The 20,031-nt window shown below is 41.2% G+C and overlaps 1 protein-coding gene across 3 annotated transcripts in view; it reads right to left on the bottom strand.

Annotated features, from left to right (window-relative positions):
• LOC117804783 (pleckstrin homology domain-containing family A member 5-like) overlaps nucleotides 1-20,031 on the bottom strand; it is a 266,307-nt gene that overhangs the window by 49,161 nt on the left and 197,115 nt on the right. For all 3 annotated transcript variants that reach the window (XM_034673141.1, XM_034673142.1, XM_034673143.1), the window contains 3 exons: nucleotides 11,735-11,909; nucleotides 6,475-6,579; nucleotides 4,229-4,301 (listed from right to left, as the gene is read on the bottom strand). In XM_034673141.1, the coding sequence (XP_034529032.1) occupies nucleotides 4,229-4,301; nucleotides 6,475-6,579; nucleotides 11,735-11,909 (353 nt within the window). The remainder of the gene's footprint in view (nucleotides 1-4,228; nucleotides 4,302-6,474; nucleotides 6,580-11,734; nucleotides 11,910-20,031) is intronic.

Raw genomic sequence — 20,031 nt, 5'->3', positions numbered from 1 at the left:
ACTTAATTCTTACACTTGGGTCCTAGTAGGTGTAAAGTCCTCCGGAGGGTATATCGGCTACCATGGCGCGTCGTTTTGAAAAGTGGGATGATGAGGAGATACAGAGGGTCCTCCCAGCTATATGACGTCTGCAACGTGATATCCGCGAGAGATTAAATCCTTTGGAAAAATATGATGACCAAGATTTGCCCTCCTGAGTATTATGTTGTAGTTGATAATTGTACCACTCGATGTCACTTTTATTATACACACCGTAGATTAAGGATTTAGACTGTAGTTATCATTACTTTAGTTTGTTTCAGCTGTTGGTCAGTTCTGATAACAGTGCATCAAAATTGGTGCTTTCCTCTGATTGGCTGCTGGAAGTGTATACGTCATATCTGCGACAATGTTTTGGTTAGTTTGGACGTTACTGTCTACTAGTTAAGATGAACCTTATGTCTCCGTTTTGCAACCAAACAATGACACAACTTAAGTTACAAACTAACTAGTTTCAACGTTTGGTTTAGGGTGAACTTTACACTCTAACTTAGGACACAACTTATGCACAGCTGGTGCAACAGGCTGCTGATCTGCACCTACAAAATAATACTGATGGACAACATACAAGTGTGTTCAACAAGTTAGGTTACATTTTTTGTTTCTATCTTTTCTTTTTCAGTCGTTATTAATGATGAAGCTGCTCTGCTGCGTACGAAACCCAACCTTGAATCAGGTCGTCTGTAAGTCATTCAGCACCAGGTTCTCCACAAACATGCGGTGCAAGACAGGAGAGGGGTCGCCATCTCAGCCAAGCACACATCAGTTTTTTTAACCTGCAGTTTCTCTCATACTGAGTAGTAACAGGAAAGAAAGAAGCATCTCTGCGGACGGCAGGCAATACTTCCCGAGTCCCGACACAAATCACAAGTACGGTCAGGCTATCAGAATGCAGGATAAATCTTTGAATCTGGTGCTTCATTTGTTTCACACGTGCACGAAACTCCTGAAAATGTCTTGAAATTTAGGGTTGAGCTGCATGTGTGAACCGCTTCCTGGTGAAAATGTCCTCATGAAGTCAGGGTGAGCCAATGTGAGAACACAGAGCGTATTCAGGAAAATACACCACGAGTGAGCGGACGGGTTAGATACAGTGGTTATCATGTGGCTGGTGTGAACCCAAAAGAGCGACACGTAACAAACTGAAGAAGGAGAATCATTGACAAGACGAGAACAGAGAGATGTCCCACATCCTTCTATTTATATGTTACAGGGTTAAAAATACACTATTAGTTATTATTATTTTGTAGTTACACAAATTATACCTGTGTGTTTGTATGTGTGTGTTGTAGAGCCTCTTTGTAATTTTTAAGTATTTTTATATGCAGCCTCTTCTTTCGGTCAATTTCTTCTTCGTTGGTTTCTTGACCTTTATATTTTGGGTTGCCCCTTTCCCTCTCCCCTTTTGTATGTTATCCCTGTGGGAGAGGTAGGTGTCTGTTGCTTAATTTTTGTATCTTTTTCCATCTATTTATTTATTTATTTCATGTGTGATTTTGTCCTGTATGGTGTTTTAATGTGTTTATGAAACAGATTTTACTTTCATTTCTTTTGTATGTCATGTCCAAAATGCTATTTTGGACATGTTTTAGTAGGCTAGCTGAACGTGCACATGCTTTGTGCGGGTTTGCGTGCACTGAGGTTTAAACAAGCTGAAATGTGCTTTTATCTGTGCAGGAGCGGAAGCGGGCTGCATAAGTTGTAAAAAAAAAGCCGAGGTTCTTTTTCTATCCGAAAAAACACAGAGAAAGCAAGATCCTGCTGTTGTCCCACCGGTTACATATCCGTTAAGACTGTCCTCATAGTGTCGGTCTCTGATGCTTTGTCCTCCATCATGTTGTAAACATCAACACACATGAGCCTTTCACGTGAGTTTGATGGAAACTTTGACATTTTGGGGGGGAGAGCATCTGAAAATTTCTAGAAAATGTGCATTTGTGAAAGAGGCTTGAATTATTTTTTTCTCTTCTTATGAAAACAGCCAAAAGAAAGAAGCTTTATTGAGACCTGATTGTTGTTGTAGTATTCTTTTGACCACAAGAGGCAGCAACCTACAACAACTCTTTTATTAAGTCACTTCACCCGTTGGTTTCAGTATCTTTGAGTCAAAGTCTGATTCATTTTGAGGTTTATAAATGAAGGGAATATTTTCTAAATTTCTGAAACTCTGTCAGATATTTAAAAAAAGCGATTCATGAACATTTAAACACGCTGTTTGGTTGTGCTGCGATTGTGGTTGAGTAAACTTGCTTTAAGGTTACAGCACCTTCAGTGAAGAGAATTATTTTCTCCTCATGCTTTCTCTGCTGGACTCTGGTTATCAGCTTGTCCTGCTGTGGATGTTTCTTCCATTACAGTGTGAAAATCTTCTCACCCTGTGAATGATGGAGCTGTCACAGTGGATGTAAACACTCTGAATAAATAAATCATATTTGCAGACCGAGAACTTCTTTTTGTCCTTGCTCGTTTAAAAGCAGAATGAAGCACATCAACTCTGCAGCCTCGTCCCACCTGAGTGACAGGAGGTGTTCAGAATAAAGTCACAGAGCCGGCCGGACAAAGATGGAAAAAAGGAGAGGTTATTAACCGAGAGCCGAACACGTCATTGTCCTTCACGAGGACGCCTCCTCTCTCTTGTCTCGGGCTGTATAAGCCAATAAACATCCAATTTTCCCTCGGGTTCGTCATGAAAGCGGCGGCTGATTGTGCTCCGGGAGCGGCTAATTTGTCAATTTATGGAGACAAAAAAAAAAACTCTTTAAAAGGTTTAGGAGACACGGAGGAGGAAGAGATGAGCTTGTGTGAAGGTAACGTTTTAAATTAGCTGAAAACAAGGACTAACACTTTTACCTGTCAGGACACCCGACCCTGCTGACCCCGGATTACACGTGTTACCATGCTCCTGATGAAGCGATCAAAACTACATCGACTGTTTTTATTAAATCTAATATGTGATGTCTACTGGTGCAACCTGGCTGCAGTCACAGGGGCTCTGGGGACAGTTCAAGCAAAATCCCCTGTGTGCAGTTTTTATGAATGAGGACATGAGCTCCATTATTATTTTAACCAGGCTGTTAACATGTTCATTCCCGCTTTTTCATATTTGGTCAGCAGACAGCAGATATTGTGCTTCTTAAAGCCACTTGAAGGAACATATGGTTTGTGTGGATTTTGGCACACCCTGTGGACAAAGATGTGCTTCTAATCATTTTGCTGATCTTGTCCTGAACATGCCAGGGTGGTGTTTACTGACTAAAAATGTCATCCTGCTTTTTTTAACAGTCAAATGTGTTGCTTATTGTGCAACAGACAGGCTAGTTTCTTCAGTGTGCAGTCACTCATCTGCTCTGACTCCGCCCCGCTTGCAGCAGTTTAAGGCGTTAAAACTACGATGCAAAAATTAGAGGAATCAATTTAAATTTCAATCTGTGTCACAACCACGCAGCAACCTCCAGTCTTAAAATAAGAAGCCCATGTGGAAGTGTTAAAAAATGGAGTTCCTCGAGTGTCCACTTGAGGGGGTGAATTTATTATAACTTGTCATTTTTGAAGATATTAAACTTCCAAGTTATGCCCAAATAAGGGCGTGGCTCACTTGATTGACAGGCGGGAACACTGTAGCTGTTTGCGAGGAGGCTAAAGGCCCACCTCTTTACCTCACACTACCTCCACAGAAGTCAGGTTGAGTTCAGCATTTCCAATATGGCACCCGCCGACGATCAGCTTCAAAACAGAGCTTCAAGAACAGATGGGTGACGCCACGGATACTACCTCCAATTATTATACAGTCTATGATCACAACCAGTTTGAACTCATCTTTCCCTCTCTGTACAGGATGCTAATATCTAATAATGTAGCTGCTACAGGCATTTGAAATGTGAATTGTTGAACCCCTTATATCCCCCAAATGTGGGTGTGGCTTGCTGTTTCTGTGTCAAATACTAATTAGTCAAAACTCAACTACAACAGTGATTTATTTCTCCATAGCAGAGTATAGCCGAGGAAAACCTGATCTCCAGTGTCAAATCAAATCGACATGTGCAGCAGTCAGGTATATATCACTTCACACTTAAGCCTGTTAACGCTGTGGCAAAAATGTTGGAAGAAGACAGAAGAGAGGAGGAAACACAAAGCTGAGGGAGGGTGTATGTGTGTGTGTGTTTGAGTGTGTGTGTGTGTGTGTCCTCACCTCTGTAGTAGAAGAGGCACATGTCGGACAGAACGAACCACCTCTTCTTCCACAGCTTCATGCCTGTGCTGTCCTGCAGGGGGCAAAGGTCACACGTCATGGGTCAGTCATTGAAAGAGGAGTTTTTTTCACCCTCTCCCTCTCTATCTTTCAGCTTTTTCTCTCTTTGATCCCTCCCTCACTTCCTTCCTCTTGATCCCCTCCCTGTCTCTCCCTCCGGCTGCTTCTATTAACCAGCTTCTATCTCCTCCTCTGAGACAAATTGCTCTGTTTTATCTCCTCATAACGCAGTGACAAATTTGCGTCTGTGTTGCTCGAGGCGAAGGCTTGTGCTTTGTTCTCGACGACGCCGCTCTCGTTCTCCTTCTCTCCCTCCTCTCATGTCGTAATGACTGCAGCAACAATAGCACATTTTTTTGAGACCATTCCAATAATTCTGGTCTTTATTTCTTTGTTTGCTAAGTGAGCGTCCGTCCACAGACCCTGAGGTTCACAGCTTTGGGTAAACACTGATGACATGTCTTCAGTGAGGGAGCATTCTGCCTGACAGGTCTGTGGAGAGGAGCACGGGGTGTGAAGTGAATCGATTGAGTGACGGCGCAGGGGCCGAGGTCGAGATGGAAGTTATTGACAGCGGCTCTAATCGAGGTCTGAAAGCCGAGTTGAATGGTGCTCGACGAGGCCGTCTTCAGGGAGCTGTTTCCTGGTCAGAGTTTGAAATATTGAACCACAGCAGGACTCGGTGGAGTGATGAAAATTGCTCAACTTGCAGCAAAGGGTGGAAAAGTAATGAGCGAACAAGCTGTGCCTCAGGCTAGGTTAGCCACCGTCAAGTCAAGATCCACAGCAGGATGTGGATCCATCAGTTTCATCAGGTTCAGGAGGCTCTTTGTCAGCAGCAGGGTTTCACATTTCAACAACAGCTGCTGGTTTTAAAAGAACTGAAGAACTAGCAAACTTAGAGTTATCTCTTCTAGTCTGTCATTTCTTTTTCAGGCTCATAACTTCTGGCATGGTTAAAACACGTCAATTTGATACTTATTATTGTTATTATTATTATTATTATTACTATTATTATTATTATTATTATTATTATTATTGTTATTGTTATTATTATAACTATTGTAATTATTAAAATGAATAGCATTACTGATGTTCTTTCAATAATTGATGGCGGTGACGTTAAAATATAAAAATATATTATAATTATATTTTATTTTTATTCTATATTTATTTAATTTGATATATATTATTCTTATTATATATTATTGTTATTATTATTATTGATGTTATTTTTAAATTTGATGGTAGTGAGGTTACTATATATGGATATTATCTTCATTATTATCATTATTAAAACATTTTTTTAATTGATGTTATAATATAACAAGATATAAAATATTATTAATACTATTTTTTTTTTTTTTATTATTGCTTTATTATTATAATTATCATTATTGTTCTTTTTATAATTGATGGTGGTGTTGTTAGTATATATGGAGATATTTTTATGTTAATTTTTGTTGTTAGGAGCATAATTAATAATATTATTATTAATTCATTAATTATTTTTTAAGTATTTTTTCTTCACTGTGTTTGGAGGAGGTGTTTGTTTGTGTGTTCAAAATTTGTGTTTTCAGTCACCTAAAAAACCTTGTTTCCATTTGAATGAACACTTTAAAAGCAACCCTATTTACTGTTACCTTTGTAAATGAGGCCTTAAATAGACAGCAACAATGGCTGTTAATTATTAAAGACAAAGCTAGACTCTACTAGTTTAGATAATTAAATAATTTAAAACATTTTTTTTTTCCTTGTTCTCAATTTAGAGCTTTGGATGACGCATATCAAGCTGTTTCCCTTGCTCCTTGTCTTTATGCCAAGCTGAAGCATCCAAGTACCAACTTCAGCTTTGAAGTTTATGTATAATCCTTAAATGATCTCTTCCTGTCCCATTAAAGTTACTAACCATAGACCTTTCTGGAGTCCCTGAGCTCCCTTGTCTCGTAGGTTCCTCTGGATCTCTGCTGCTGTGGATGTGCCAGACTCCAGCTGCTACAACTACTACTATCCGTCTCACCACTATCATCTCTCTCTCTCTCTTCATCTCCCTCTATCCCTCTCTCCAACACGGTCTCAGCAGATGTGTGTCTAACATGAGTCTGGTCCTGCTGGAGGTTTCTGCCTGAGTCCTAGTCCCACACAAACTCAAACACATCTACTAATCTTGAGTCTTCCATCTTTACCTGTTTGTAAAGCCAGTTGCTCTTCACCACTGGAGCATTGGGGTTCCTCTTGATGGAGTTCGACCTCTTCCCGAAGTTATGTACTTTTTTGAAAGACCTGGAGGGCTGTTAGAAACACAGGAGAGGAAAGCAAACATGAAGATAGAATACTCACATAAAGTTACTGAAACACAGATTTCTGAGTAAATAAAACCCTGAAAACATTTCATACATGATATAAGAAACACAAAAATAACCGTGCTGGTGTTTCTGTCTGGTCTCTCCTGCAGAGAGAAAGCAGCAGGGAGAAGTCTACATGGGAGAAATAACCCAAAATATCATCCTTCCTCCCTCGTCTCAACATGACATGTGTTTGGTGCATCGCTTGTAAAGAGGCTCGTATACTAAAACAGCTGCTATAAAAAGCAGCGACAGAGGCAGATGTTTTCAGCTCATTAAACAAAGCATATTTCACATCCCCCATACATCACAGCTCACTTACTGAAACACACAGCACTGCAGCAGAGACATCCTCTCTGCATCAGTCACCAGCAGAGGGATGAAAGGAGTGTTTAAAGTCTAAATTTAAGACAAACAGGATCACATTATGATTGAGACGAGCCGGTTTCAAAGCATCCCACTGTTTTCTGACGACGTGCATTCACTCCTGCAGATTAATGCTCATTTTTCTATTTTCAGAAAGCACATTTATTCTTTAAGCACCATTATGAAGATAATTGCAGCCTTGTTTGCTCATGCAAACTTTATACATGCACCCTAGTTTCCTACAAAATACCAAATGCAGTTTGAGAATACATTTACAGCTTGAATCCTCCGCTCTGCAAATGAAGCACCAGTTTGTCTCGACGTTATCACCAGAGATGTAGGAGGACTCTCTGTGCCCAGCATGTCACTCGATTTAACTTTTACAAACTGAAGCCCGAGGACAAAAGTTTGAGGGTGTCTTGAGTTTTGTGCCGCTCATTCTTACTCCAAACTTGTCAAACACAGCAGCAGCAGCAGAATGTAAACCTCCTGGCTGTCATCTGAAGATATGGAGAGGTAACTCATGCTAGGGACAGAGAGTGGGCTGTTATTGGTGAGGTGTGATAAGGGGAGCGATGCCTGGTGGGCATTGTGACTGTGACAGGACTAGAGCATGAGAGGACGACAAGACACAGCACTGAGATTAAAGAAGCGCTCATTGGGAGGCAGTTTGGGAGGCTGTACGAGGAACACAAACATGAGGCTGTGGCTAGTTTACTGCTCACACCAAAAGAGTAAGGCTGGGTTATTACAACCTGGCAATAAAACTATAATTCATTCTTTATATACGATTTAATTCTCAGAAAGTACGTTTTGTTAACTGCAATGAGTCTTTTACTTAAACCCAACCATGTAGTTTAAATAGTGTGTTTATAAATCTGGTACCACAATGACAACAGAGGTCTCATTATGTCATAGTTGATCACATACCTCCTGAACTAAGATGACGTGGCGTTTGCAACACAAACAGAAATGATGAAGGACAGACACGACACAGCTTCTGGGGTCAAAATAGGAAGCTGTAGTTCCTCGAGTGTCCACTAGAGGCTGTCTCCAGAAGTCAAGGAAACACTGTTACGGGGTGTTGACACCAAACACGAATTAAATAATTTGCACGAATTAATTACATGTAAAGTCAATGTAATGACGCAGGTAGACATGAGTTCTTGTGGGGCGGCACGAATGCCATGATTAACGCGAATGATGCAAATTAATCGCGCAAATGAAAGTTGAATATATGGGACACATTGATTGTATCTCTGTGCAGCTTCCCTGAACTCTGTGACTCTACCTGTTTTTATGGGATCAGGAATAAACAGGAGCTCACTGTGAGGACAGAGAGTGAGGAGGATTATCTGGTAAATTGAGAAAAACTTTGTCTGTCACTTGATTCTAGCTATCAGTTGTACTAGGAAGTTAGCTGCGCCCCCGTAAGCAAAACTGGCTTCACCATTTAATGTAGTTGAGCTCAACCTTGTTTGATGAGGAGGGAAGCCACCCCATCCCCTCACAAGAATTTAGCATCTTGGGAACTAACGTACACAAGATTTTGACGCTTGAAATAAGTGAGTAAACACAAAACATTCTCTGGTTCGTATTCGCACGAATAATGCAATCGTTCGTGTTTGGTTTGAACTGGACATTAGATCAAAGACTACATCCCTCTTACTTTTTAAGAGACTTTCACAAAACACTTTTTCACGGTTTGATCTAATCTGGTAGCTTTGATTCGACCAAATTACTATTGAATGACCGAGCCTCAGTGTCAGGAACTTCTATTAGAGGGACTTAAAGGGACCTTGAACATGTTGGTGTCAGTGTTTCAAGGTCTAAAGATCCATACAAGGCACACCCGTTCAATGTGGTCGAGCTCAACCTTGTTTGATGATGGCTCTCAGGTGTGTTGTAGTTTTTTGCAGGATTGTTAAGCTCCACCTCTTTGTCTGTTTCTAGATTAACCTGAAGTTAGCTGGCGTCAAGTTTTCTAATATGGCGTCCAACCATCGTTGGACTTTATTACACGGGTGATGTTACTGAGACTATACACACTAGTCTGATAAACCAAACCGGGTGGAGGAACATCCTTTTTCAATCCTTTGTACAGTAAAGTGTATTAAAGTGTATTTGACGTTTTAATCGAAATAAAAAAGCCCTTATTTCAAACACTTACATCCTCAGAGCTGTTCTGACCTTTTCCTCGAAACCTTCTCCTCCTATAGACGCTTTCTGTGTTGATCTTTTTGAAACGTTTCCTCTGCGAGGAAGGAGCAGGACTCTCACAGCTGGGTTATAAATAATGACTCCTCATAAATACATGAAGCGATGCAGCGTAACACTTACTTTTGGTCAGTGTAAGCAGAAGTAATAATAGTAAAAGCATCTCTTATTCATGGACGCTCAGAACTCTCTGATTCGATCTACTCATGCATATTTATTTCCTGTGTGTTAGCGCGGTTTACTGAGACATTGGAAGCAGCAGCAGCAGTGCAGTGACCAGAGTGTGTGACACACTTACAGCCGTGTTAGCCTCCAACTCCTCCAGTCTGATATAAGAGGAGCTGACACACACGGACACTTTCCAGGACAGTCACTGAGCACTCGGAGTTGCTGACCACTCGCGTTATTAACGGCCTGAAGCTGACCTCCAGAGGAGCATCATGGGAACAACAATTCATTTCTTTCAGGGGTTTAAAGGCTGAACGGACACTTAGACGTTAGCTGTAATCACTTTTATGAACCTCTTTCAGTCACTTCATTATCACCACGAGTACCTGAGGACACTCTGTGAGCATGCCGAGCTGCTTCTCCTGGATTATATAACTCCATGCAGATTATTTATGACACACTTTGACGTATCCTTTTATTATAAAGGCTCATGGTTGTGGAAGAGCCGCCCTGAAGACCTGAAGGCAGCACGAAATGTCAATATCTTAAAAGAGAAACTCAAATCAACCTTTTCAGTCTGACTTTATTTTGAGTTTGATGTTTCATACATTTTCTTATCTATGTATTTTAAAGTTTTGTCAGTTTTGTTGCCATATTATTCTTTTTAATTAATCCAAATAACCTTTTATTATCTTTTTACCTTTCATTTATTGTTTTCCTTTTTGCTATCTTAATTGTATCATTATTATCCCGCCTGTTGTCTCATTGAGTATTCACGGCAGTATTTCCTTAAAGCTCTGAGAGAATATTTTGTGAAGCAGACTGAAATTAGCAAGAACATTGATTATCTCAATGAGTGTCTTTAATATCTATTACTACCCAGCTCTCTTACTGATCTTCCGGCTGTGTAAGATGCTTGTACTGATTGGTCCAAACCCCTTGACGACGGTTATTAACTTTCACTAACATGAGCAACACCAGAGACAAACTGATCACACGTCATGTCAAATCAATCCACGTAAAAGAGCTCAGACACATTTAGCTTCAGCTTGTTGACACCATAGACTGTAAGGTGAGGTAAAACCGTTAGCTTCCGTTAGCATCACAACAATGTGGTAAGCTTCTGTTGGCATGCTAAATCAGCAGGATACGGATGTTTACATATTGGATCCTGTCCAGCAATATGATCAAAGAGCGGAGCAGCTGAGAGAAACTTTAGGTTAGCGATCTCTACAAAGAAACTTAAACCATGAGCGGTGGTGATGATAGCAGCAGGGTTCAAAGTTGTGACATTTGTTTATTTTCAAAGGTGTGTGAACCGCAGAGCTCAGAGAAGAAGGAGAGCTGAATGAGGACAGTTTCACGTTAAATCCACCGCAACAGGCAGAGAAGAATCCATCCTTTCTGCAATTATTTCTGTGCAACTACTTTTTATACTGCGCAAAACCTTAGGTACTGTATGAAGAATACTTTATTATCAAATCTCTCCTGATATCCTCGTGTTTGTGTACAAATCTACAGGAGACTGCAGCACAAAGAGTTGAAACAGGGACATCCTGGCTCCACTCCTCGGTTACATAAGCCACCTCTAAATCTCACTATAAACTTATTACTGAGGATTATGTGTCAAACTGTGAGGTATATATCTTGGATCAGTTCGAGTCCGCCTCCCACCCAAACAGTGAGTCTATTTCTCCACAGTGCACTGCCTGTGACAGACCTGCATTCTGAATAACAGACCTGCGCTTTGAATAAAAGAACAGACCTGCACTCTGAGTAACAGACCTGCACTCTGAGTAACAGACCTGCACTCTGAGTAACAGACCTGCTCTCTGAATAACAGACTTGCACTCTGAATAACAGACCTGCTCTCTGAATAACAGACCTGCACTCTGAATAACAGACCTGCTCTCTGAATAACAGACCTGCACTCTGAATAACAGACCTGTTCTCTGAATAACAGACCTGTTGTGCTCAAAAGTAGCAAACTTTGCAAACATTTTTGTCTTTATACACCAAATTCTTAGAGTTAAGTTTGAAATAGGCACACATTTTCTCCAAAGCACTGCAGATATTGGAACTTTTGCATGACTTAAAAGTCAGGAATATGAATTTTTAGATGTCTGATATCAACCTCTAGGAGGGAAATCAAAGACAGAGGAATCAGCAAAGATTTGAGCCTTTTAAACCTGTAACTCTGAAGATAGTCAGCTACCCGTCTTCACTTGAGATAACTGAACATTTCTACCTGCAGGCAGCACTTCATGCTAAGTTAGTGCATTAAAAGTTATCAGCAGTAATCCTCTGGGGAGCATGAATGTTTGCTAGATTTTGAGGCATGGAGACTGACCCGTGTAGATGACGTGGAGGTGGTGGTTCCTGTCGTGACGTTGGTGGTCGGGCTGCCGGGGAAGGTGCTGTAGTCCGAGCCCCCTGTGTAGTTTGACGCCTCACTCATAGTGCTCATGGGACGTTCCTTCTTGTCACTGCTGCCGTCCTTCTCTGAGGAAGCCTTAGGAGCCGTCCTGCAGCAGGACGAGAGACAAAGAGAGCTCTCAGACATTCAACCTCTTTATGATCAAAGTATAAACCATGCATGACAGAGATGACACGTGTAAGCAGCCTGTGGGTGGAGCAGGAGGTCAGCTAACATGGTGAGTGCAGAGTGTTTGTTAGCTCAGCTTGGGGCCTGAAGCGTGGTGAGCTGCTGACTGTCAGATGTCACATCTGTCTTTAAGAATCACTTTAAGTATTCTGCCAATACTCTCACAAGGTCGAGAGCAGACTGTCACTCTCTAACCACACATTACTCCTTCATCAGTGCAACTATTCACCCCTCATGGAACTAATCCTGAATATACATATATTATATATATATATTTAATCAGATTTACATGACGTACAGGAGAAGACTTCCTCAAGAGAGAGATGAGGTGGTTTTTAATAAGACTCACAGAGCTGTAAAAGTTAAATTGCAACTATTCAATTTACAGATTCCTTAGAGTCAAATCAATCTGCTAACTCGTGTTGTAATTATTTACATAATGTACCGGATCCCTTTCCCAAATCAAGGCAGGTCTACCAGGAGGAATATTTCCAAGCAAGATGGCGTCCATTGGTTCTCAATGTTGTGCACTGCCTATTGTACCTATGTGCAATGAGCTAAAGTGTTTTTGCATGCTACAAACAAATAAAGTTTCGTGGAACTATGCTTCAATAAAATTGATACGAACTGCTTGTTGGGACTAGCCACCTAGCCTAGCAGTCCACCACTACGTTGCATACTTCATTACCCCTTACTAACTTAAAATCAGCAGAGAGATATGAGATTGAATTGGGTTGCAAATTGGATGTATGACTCCAGACTTGATTCACAGTCAAGCCCAAAAGATGTGCAAATAGGAACTGAGTTTTGGTGAGGTTATTTGAAACGTTGAAAGGTATTAGAAAACAGATCTCTCTTTCTTTAACAGGTTTCACAAATGTTTAGTTACAATTCATGATTACGTGATGAGGAGGAAGCAGCAGAGACCTACGCTATGATGACAGTTTTGCATTTATATCAGTGCATGGGAACCAACAGGTGTGCAGCTTTCTTCCTGGTTTTCGTCATATTAACATGGCTGTCTTCTGATGCTTGTATTCATCCTGTAAGGTGCTGCTCTTCCAAGTTCGCACTGGTCACAGGATATAAATGTTATCAACCTTGTCCATTTGCTTTGTTGTGAATTTTCCTGAATATTTCCTTTCATGTTTTCATTTCAGGTCACCCTGACTTCTAACAATAATGTCACAAGGAGGCTGGGAGGAAAGAGTCTGGGTAAAGTTAGGGTGAACATTTCTGCTGGTTGCATTCATACATGCAGACCACCCACCAAGTTTGGTAAGTTTCAGGAGTTTTGAGCACACTAATGAATACAGCTCATGCAAGTCTTTGAGTCACTTTTAGTTCAGCTGATTGACAAAGTCCAACTTCAGGCAGAGTGTTGTGGTTTCTGTTGTGGTCTTGAAATACTGGGGTTCCTTTTTGGCATTGGGCTTCGCCATTGTTGGACCTTGCAAACAGTTCCTAGGTCTATTTGTGCACAACCTTGGTCTACTTTTAGAGCTTGCTGATGTTTGGATGGGGGGGGGGGTAGTTTTGCTGGTAAACCATTGCTGTGCACTCCAGAGTTTGTGCAACAGGACATGGGAAAATTTGTTGATGAAAGCTGAAATGGTTCCACTTTCCCAAAAAGCAACCACCTTAAAGGAGATAACTCTGCAGAGTGTGATTGAAGGCGGCGGGTGTGAATGTGCCCTTGGTTAAAAGAAGTTCAATCAGTCAAAATAATTGGTAAATTCGTGCAGGTGGAAGTGATGCTGCATGCTGTATCTTAACCGAAGCCGAGATGACGGGGAAGGGACGTTAATCCTGAAGACAGAACTTGTCTCCACAACGAACAAACTAACCAATTAGCCCAACCCTCCATTTCATCAAGCAGACCCTATCTTCTCTCTCTCTTAATGACACACCATCTCTGTTAGACTCATTAAACAGAGAGGGGATGAGATTGAGAGGAAGGCTAGAGTGCTTTAAATGAAGGAGAGCAGGGAGGGAAGTGTTGGAGTCAGGAACTGGAGAGGAAGAGATAAAGAAAGGAAGAATGTGAAGGAAGAGAGTCGGTGGCATGAATCACAGCTATTATTCTTCAGGTGTCACCGCTGATGTATGCCTCCACGTCCAACCAATTTAAATGGCCTGCCAACTTGGCCTGACAAATTGAGCCAGCTCAAAGTTTTGCCCCTTAGTGGAGCAGAAGGACAATAGCTAATGTGAGGAAAAGAAAGTTCAAGGTTTCAGAGTTTGATTAAAACTAGCACACAAAGAGACAGCTTTATCTCTGCTCCCAAGGTCAGCTAAGCCGAACGAGTCAGGTCAAAGGAGCTCATTGTCCACGCTGTTATTATTGTTGATGGTACGCAGCACACCAGGCTTTTTATTACCTCAGTTCAGCTGAGTGCTGGGACTGCTGCCAGTACCCAAGATGATACTGAAGAGGGTCTTGGCCGGTGATGTGGTGCGACTTTATAGAGATCTTACTTTATGGTTTTGAAGTCATCCGTTACGACACACCCTCCAGGGAATGAGATCAAATCTGCAGTTCCAAAGGGGAAACTTTGATCTGTGGCATTGAGAAGCTAAAAAGCTACTGTGCTAAATACCAAAACTAGCTTTAAGAGGAAGCATAAACAAGAATGCTTTTTTGCTCTTTCAGAAATGTAAACATGGTAAAAATTCAGTGTGATCAGGAAAAGGAGATCAGACTTGACGTTATGATTATGCAGACGTACCATTGACCAGTGTTGCCAATTCCTCAGCAAGGAAACTAGCTACTGGATGTCATGAAAGTCAATAGAAGTCGCTAAATGACATCATCGCTTAATTTGCATAATTGACAATGTGCCTGAAATTTTAAGGGACGCTGTAAGAGAGACGAGTAACGTCATGGGAGAGACAGAAAGTGAGTAAAAACACCCTAAATATGTTTAGAATTACGTGTCGATTCTTGATTTCTTAAGAAGCCTACAACAAGTCACAAAATATTAAATGGATGTCGTCTCCGTGACTTCATCCATCTGTTCCTGAGCTCTGTTTTGAAGCCAATTCTGTGGAGCTAGTGTGAAATAAAGAGGCAGGCCTTTAGCCTCCTTGCTAACAGCTACAGTGTTCCCGCCTGTCAATCAAGTCAGCCACGCCCTTATTTGGTCAAAACTTGTCAGTTTAATATCTTCAAAAATAACGAGTTATAATAAATTCATCTCATACAGTGTGTGCTGATAGAGAAATGAGCTATTCAGACCCAAACTGTTTTTTGAACCAGGCTGTAAACATGTTTATTTCTGCTGTAGAGATTGTCTTCTTTGAATGGGTGTGTATGTGGTTTCTGGTGTTTCTGCAGCCAGCCTCTAGTGGACACTTGAGGAACTGCAGTTTTTAGCACTTCTGCATGGGCGTCCTACTTTAAAACCGAAGGTTGCCACTCGGTTGAGAAGAGTAAGAACAATACGTGCTTTCATGTCACTCTCCAAAAGTCTCCAATAACACCACAAAAACTCCCTAGATTTGACGTTTCTTTTTAGAAAGAGTCACTAGAGGGTTCTGAAAAATCGCTAAATATAGTGACAAATTCGCTTGGTTGGCAACACTGCCATTGACCAATGAGAGCGCAGAGAGCTCCGCATAAGCAAAAGTCATGAGTGTAAAATAACAGGATGCCCATCATGAGACTGAGTCTGACACTTTGAGAAACACACTGACTGCAGCAGCTGATAAACAACACGTCTGGTTGTCTCTCTGGTCTCTCATCTGTGATTACTCCACACTGACTGCAAAATACAGGTGTTTAATGGACATCTGTATATCTCCTCAGTAGTGGTAACTCTTCGTAACACCATCATCACTATATTATCACTATATTCACTGTCCTGAGTGATTTCAATCTTAAAAAAGCAGAGTTTATCACCAATAACTCATCATGCACTAAAGAACTGTAATTTCGTCAAATCAGCGTGCAGGAAGGAGAGTAATTGCCATGCCAATGATTTGAAATGCCCTGCAGCAACATCAGCAGCTCTTCTATATTCTACTTTGGCAGCTGTGATAATCAACCTTTCAATATTTCAGCCAACTCAGCAACTTTTAGCGCCCTGAAGCCAAACGGGAAACCCCAAACTCTGCAAATTAAACGTTGACGAAACTCACATATCAAATAGAAACATCAATTTCTTGTTAATGCAGAGAAAATATACGAGTCTATTTTAAAACTTGAAATGAGCTCAGGAGAGCAGATACGTTTAGTACGAGGGTTTTTAAAAAATCAATGCTGTGTTTTTCTAATGATCACAATCTGCATTACACAGGATATCAGAGCTTTAATGCTTCCCTGAGTTTGGAGGAATTATGCAAGTAATAGTAGCTTTGCATTTAACACAGAGCTCTTCAGAGAGGGTAGATTACTAACATTAGCTGAGGGAACTGTGCTGCTGAATCTAAGTATTTTAAGTACTGTAAAAGGCTAAGTATGCCTCTTAGAGTACTTTAGAGACTTCTGCAGCCATTCTAATTTTGACTCGGTTTTCCCCTGAAACTACAGCCGGTCTGTTGTTCTAATTAAAACTCTCATTCCCCTTTATCAGGGATTTCACAGGGAGCTGCAAATTGGCATTAAACTGGATGCAAACTGCACAAGCTTCAAGTTCTCCTACTCGTGTTTACTCATGAACACGCCTCCCGACTGACTCTCTTTCTATCATACTTGGAAAAAGATATTTAGAGGTTATTGGTCAAAAGGAACAGATGACATAAATGACTGGGTTAGGTGAAATCTAAATTACTCAAAGGAGTAAAAGGTTGTCTGCTGACAAGTTTCTGGTCTGGCGTTGATGAGAAAATTGTCCAGGGCCCTGTTGTTTAAAAGATTTAGTCTGGATTAGACTGATCCAGACTTGGAGATCCAGATTTTTGCTATATGATCAGGCAATCTGTATCACTCTTGTCCAAATATTTCAAAGAAAAACTGGACTAAATCAACCTGATCCCGATACAGGGGCAACCTGATCACACAAGTTCTATCAAATCAACCAGCAGAAAGGAGAAAAGAATGGAACGGAACAGAGTGGAACACATCGAAGGAGAATAGAATGTAATGGAACACATCCAAGGAGAATAGAACGGAATGGAACACATCCAAGGAGAATAGAATGTAATGGAACACATCCAAGGAGAATAGAACGGAATGGAACACATCCAAGGAGAGTAGAATGGAATGGAACACATCAAAGGAGAATAGAATGGAATGGAATGGAACACATCAAAGGATAATAGAATGAAATGGAACACATCAAAGGATAATAGAATGGAATGGAACACATCAAAGGATAATAGAATGGAATGGAACACATCAAAGGATAATAGAATGGAATGGAACACATCAAAGGATAATAGAACGGAATGGAACACATCCAGGGAGAACAGAATGGAATGGAACACATCAAAGGATAATAGAACGGAATGGAACACATCCGAGGAGAACAGAATGGAATGGAACACATCAAAGGATAATAGAACGGAATGGAACACATCAAAGGAGAATAGAATGGAATGGAACACATCCAAGGAGAATTGAATGGAACAGAACAGAATGGAACACATCAAAGGAGAATAGAATGTTCCGATTAATTCTAGAATGCAAATGAGACACCAGGGACGACCTGATCACATGTCACATCAAATGAATCCACAGAAAGTAGTCTGTCTCATTCTCCCTCTGCCTGTTGACACTGTGGTAAAAACGTTAGTGTGGTCTCAGGCTGGTCTTGAGAGTGGGGAAATATGACAGTTAGCGGGCATGGATGTAAGAGCAGCATGGGGAGCTATTGGAAAGTCTTGCAGCTTAAATAGACCGCCAAATGAGAGGATGTTTGGTCAGCTGTTATTGAGGATGACGAGTCTGATTGAATCAGTACAGCTCCAGTTGCTTGCCTGAACTAGCTTGCAGGCGGTGCTCCTTTTGAGACATTTGCCTCATTTATGTTGAAAGGTGAGTCAATGTCAGAGAGGAGAGCTGAACGAGGACTGAAACATCAACATCAATATTCTTGCAGGAGTCCCGTTCACCTTGAAAGTTAGCTTCGATGGAAATGTGCACTTTAATGTGGATTACAACAAATAAGAGGATCAGGTTTGAACTGGACCCTGATTTCAAATGTTCAATTTGATGTTTAATCATAAAACAAGGAGGCTGAGAAGAATCTGTTGAAATTGAAGTGTTTTAAAAATCATCTTTAAATAAATATTTTGTGTTTACTTGTCTATGTTGGTGATTAGTGAGTTAGCAAGGCCTGACGTGAAGGGATTCTGACTTGCATAACCACCCACACACCGTACATTATCCCCCACAGTATGTTTCACACTGATGTTATTTGGTGAAGTTTCTTAATGGAGCAACACTCTTCACTACATTAAGACTATAAAAGCAACCTCATTGCCTACATCATGGTAGTGAATCAGCATTCATATGATAAAAATGTCCCTTCCAAACATTTTGATTCCAAAATTTGATCCACACTGATAGATTAAGTCAATTTCGATTACTCTAAAAAGCTGCGTTCGGAGTATTTACTGTATGTTTGGGTATTGAATGTTAAATAAGACTCTCGTTTGTCTGCAGTGAAACCAGTCTGCCTGACAACCTCACTGACTTCACGGGATAAGCTGGCGAGTTTGGAGCAAGATTCGGCTCATTATGAAATATTTTTCAGCTGAGATGGCAACGTTCCCATGAACCTGCCTCAATTTTCTGTGTGTGTGTGTGTGTGTGTGTGTGTGTGTGTGTGTGTGAAGGCATTTAGCCATTAGAACACAGAGAGGTATTGTTGCCAGAGGCGGATGTTGTGAAATTGCTCCCATTTCGTGGCTCCGTCAGTGACACTGAATCGCCGGCCAATTGACTGTGAGTAAGAGAGAAGGCCCTCACTCGCCTCCAGTAACAAGAGCCCTACATCTAAAGTAGGGTGACTAACACACACACACACACACACACACACACACACACACACACACACACACACACACACACACACACACACACACACACATAGCAAAACTCATCCACTGATCTCACAGCCAATCTGTGTTTCCCTGTTTTTGCCGTTTCAGCTCTCCCCTCTGTCTCATCTTGTTCGTGTTTTCATCCTTCACTCTGCCGGTGATCGGATCCTTTATTAACCTCTCCTACATAAACTCTCCCTGTTTGTTCTCATCGCTCTGATCAGACCGGTTTTATTTGATGTCTGTGGGCTCAGCTCTTGACGCAGCATCAGTGCGCTCTGAAATGAAATATCATGGATTTTTTTTACCCTGATGCATTTGTTTGCGGTTCGGCTTCCCCGCAGCGTGAGCACAGGGGTTTGTTTGCTCTGGGTGTGCTGGATGTTGGACGTTGGATGGATGTGATGGATGATGATTCAACTCTGTGTGAAACATCATTTTTATTCTCTCTGCGCTGTCTTGCATGTGGTGTCAGTGAAACAGAGATTCTCGTTTTGGTGGATTCACACTGCTTCCTGAGTTACAGCGATTATAATAAATAACAGACGATGTGGATACAGAGACCATCCAGAGACTGTATCTGACTAACATCTGGATCTGAGATGATCACATCAATAGGGATGGGTGTATATGGAAACTGGCCTGACTGCTGAGGACTAAGTTTAGGAAACTCTGACCTAGACACTGATGTTAGTGCACAAGCACTATATTTAGGATGTTTTAGCGCTTTAATTTGCTGTATTCTCGGATTCCTTCGTCTGCAGTGAACCAATCAGCTGTTCGGTCTGCAGGTTTAAAAAGATAGACAGTTGCTCAAAATTACATCAAACTGAGATGCAAAACATCAACGGGTCGAACTGAGAAGCATCCCCTGTGGTTATTGATAAGTACCTCATACAACCCTGCTTTAATCCTGTCTCTCCCTCTCTCTCCTCTCTCTGCCTGTCTCTTACTTTAACTCTTCCTGTCCCATTAAATTACTAACCATTCACCTTTCTGGAGTCCCTGAGCTCCCTTGTCTCGTAGGTTCCTCTGGATCTCTGCTGCTGTGGACG

This window comes from Notolabrus celidotus, chromosome 21 (genome assembly GCF_009762535.1).
Source record: "Notolabrus celidotus isolate fNotCel1 chromosome 21, fNotCel1.pri, whole genome shotgun sequence".
Lineage (NCBI taxonomy): Eukaryota > Metazoa > Chordata > Actinopteri > Labriformes > Labridae > Notolabrus > Notolabrus celidotus.
Note: the sequence above shows the minus strand (reverse complement) of the source record. Positions and strands in the feature narration are given on the sequence as shown.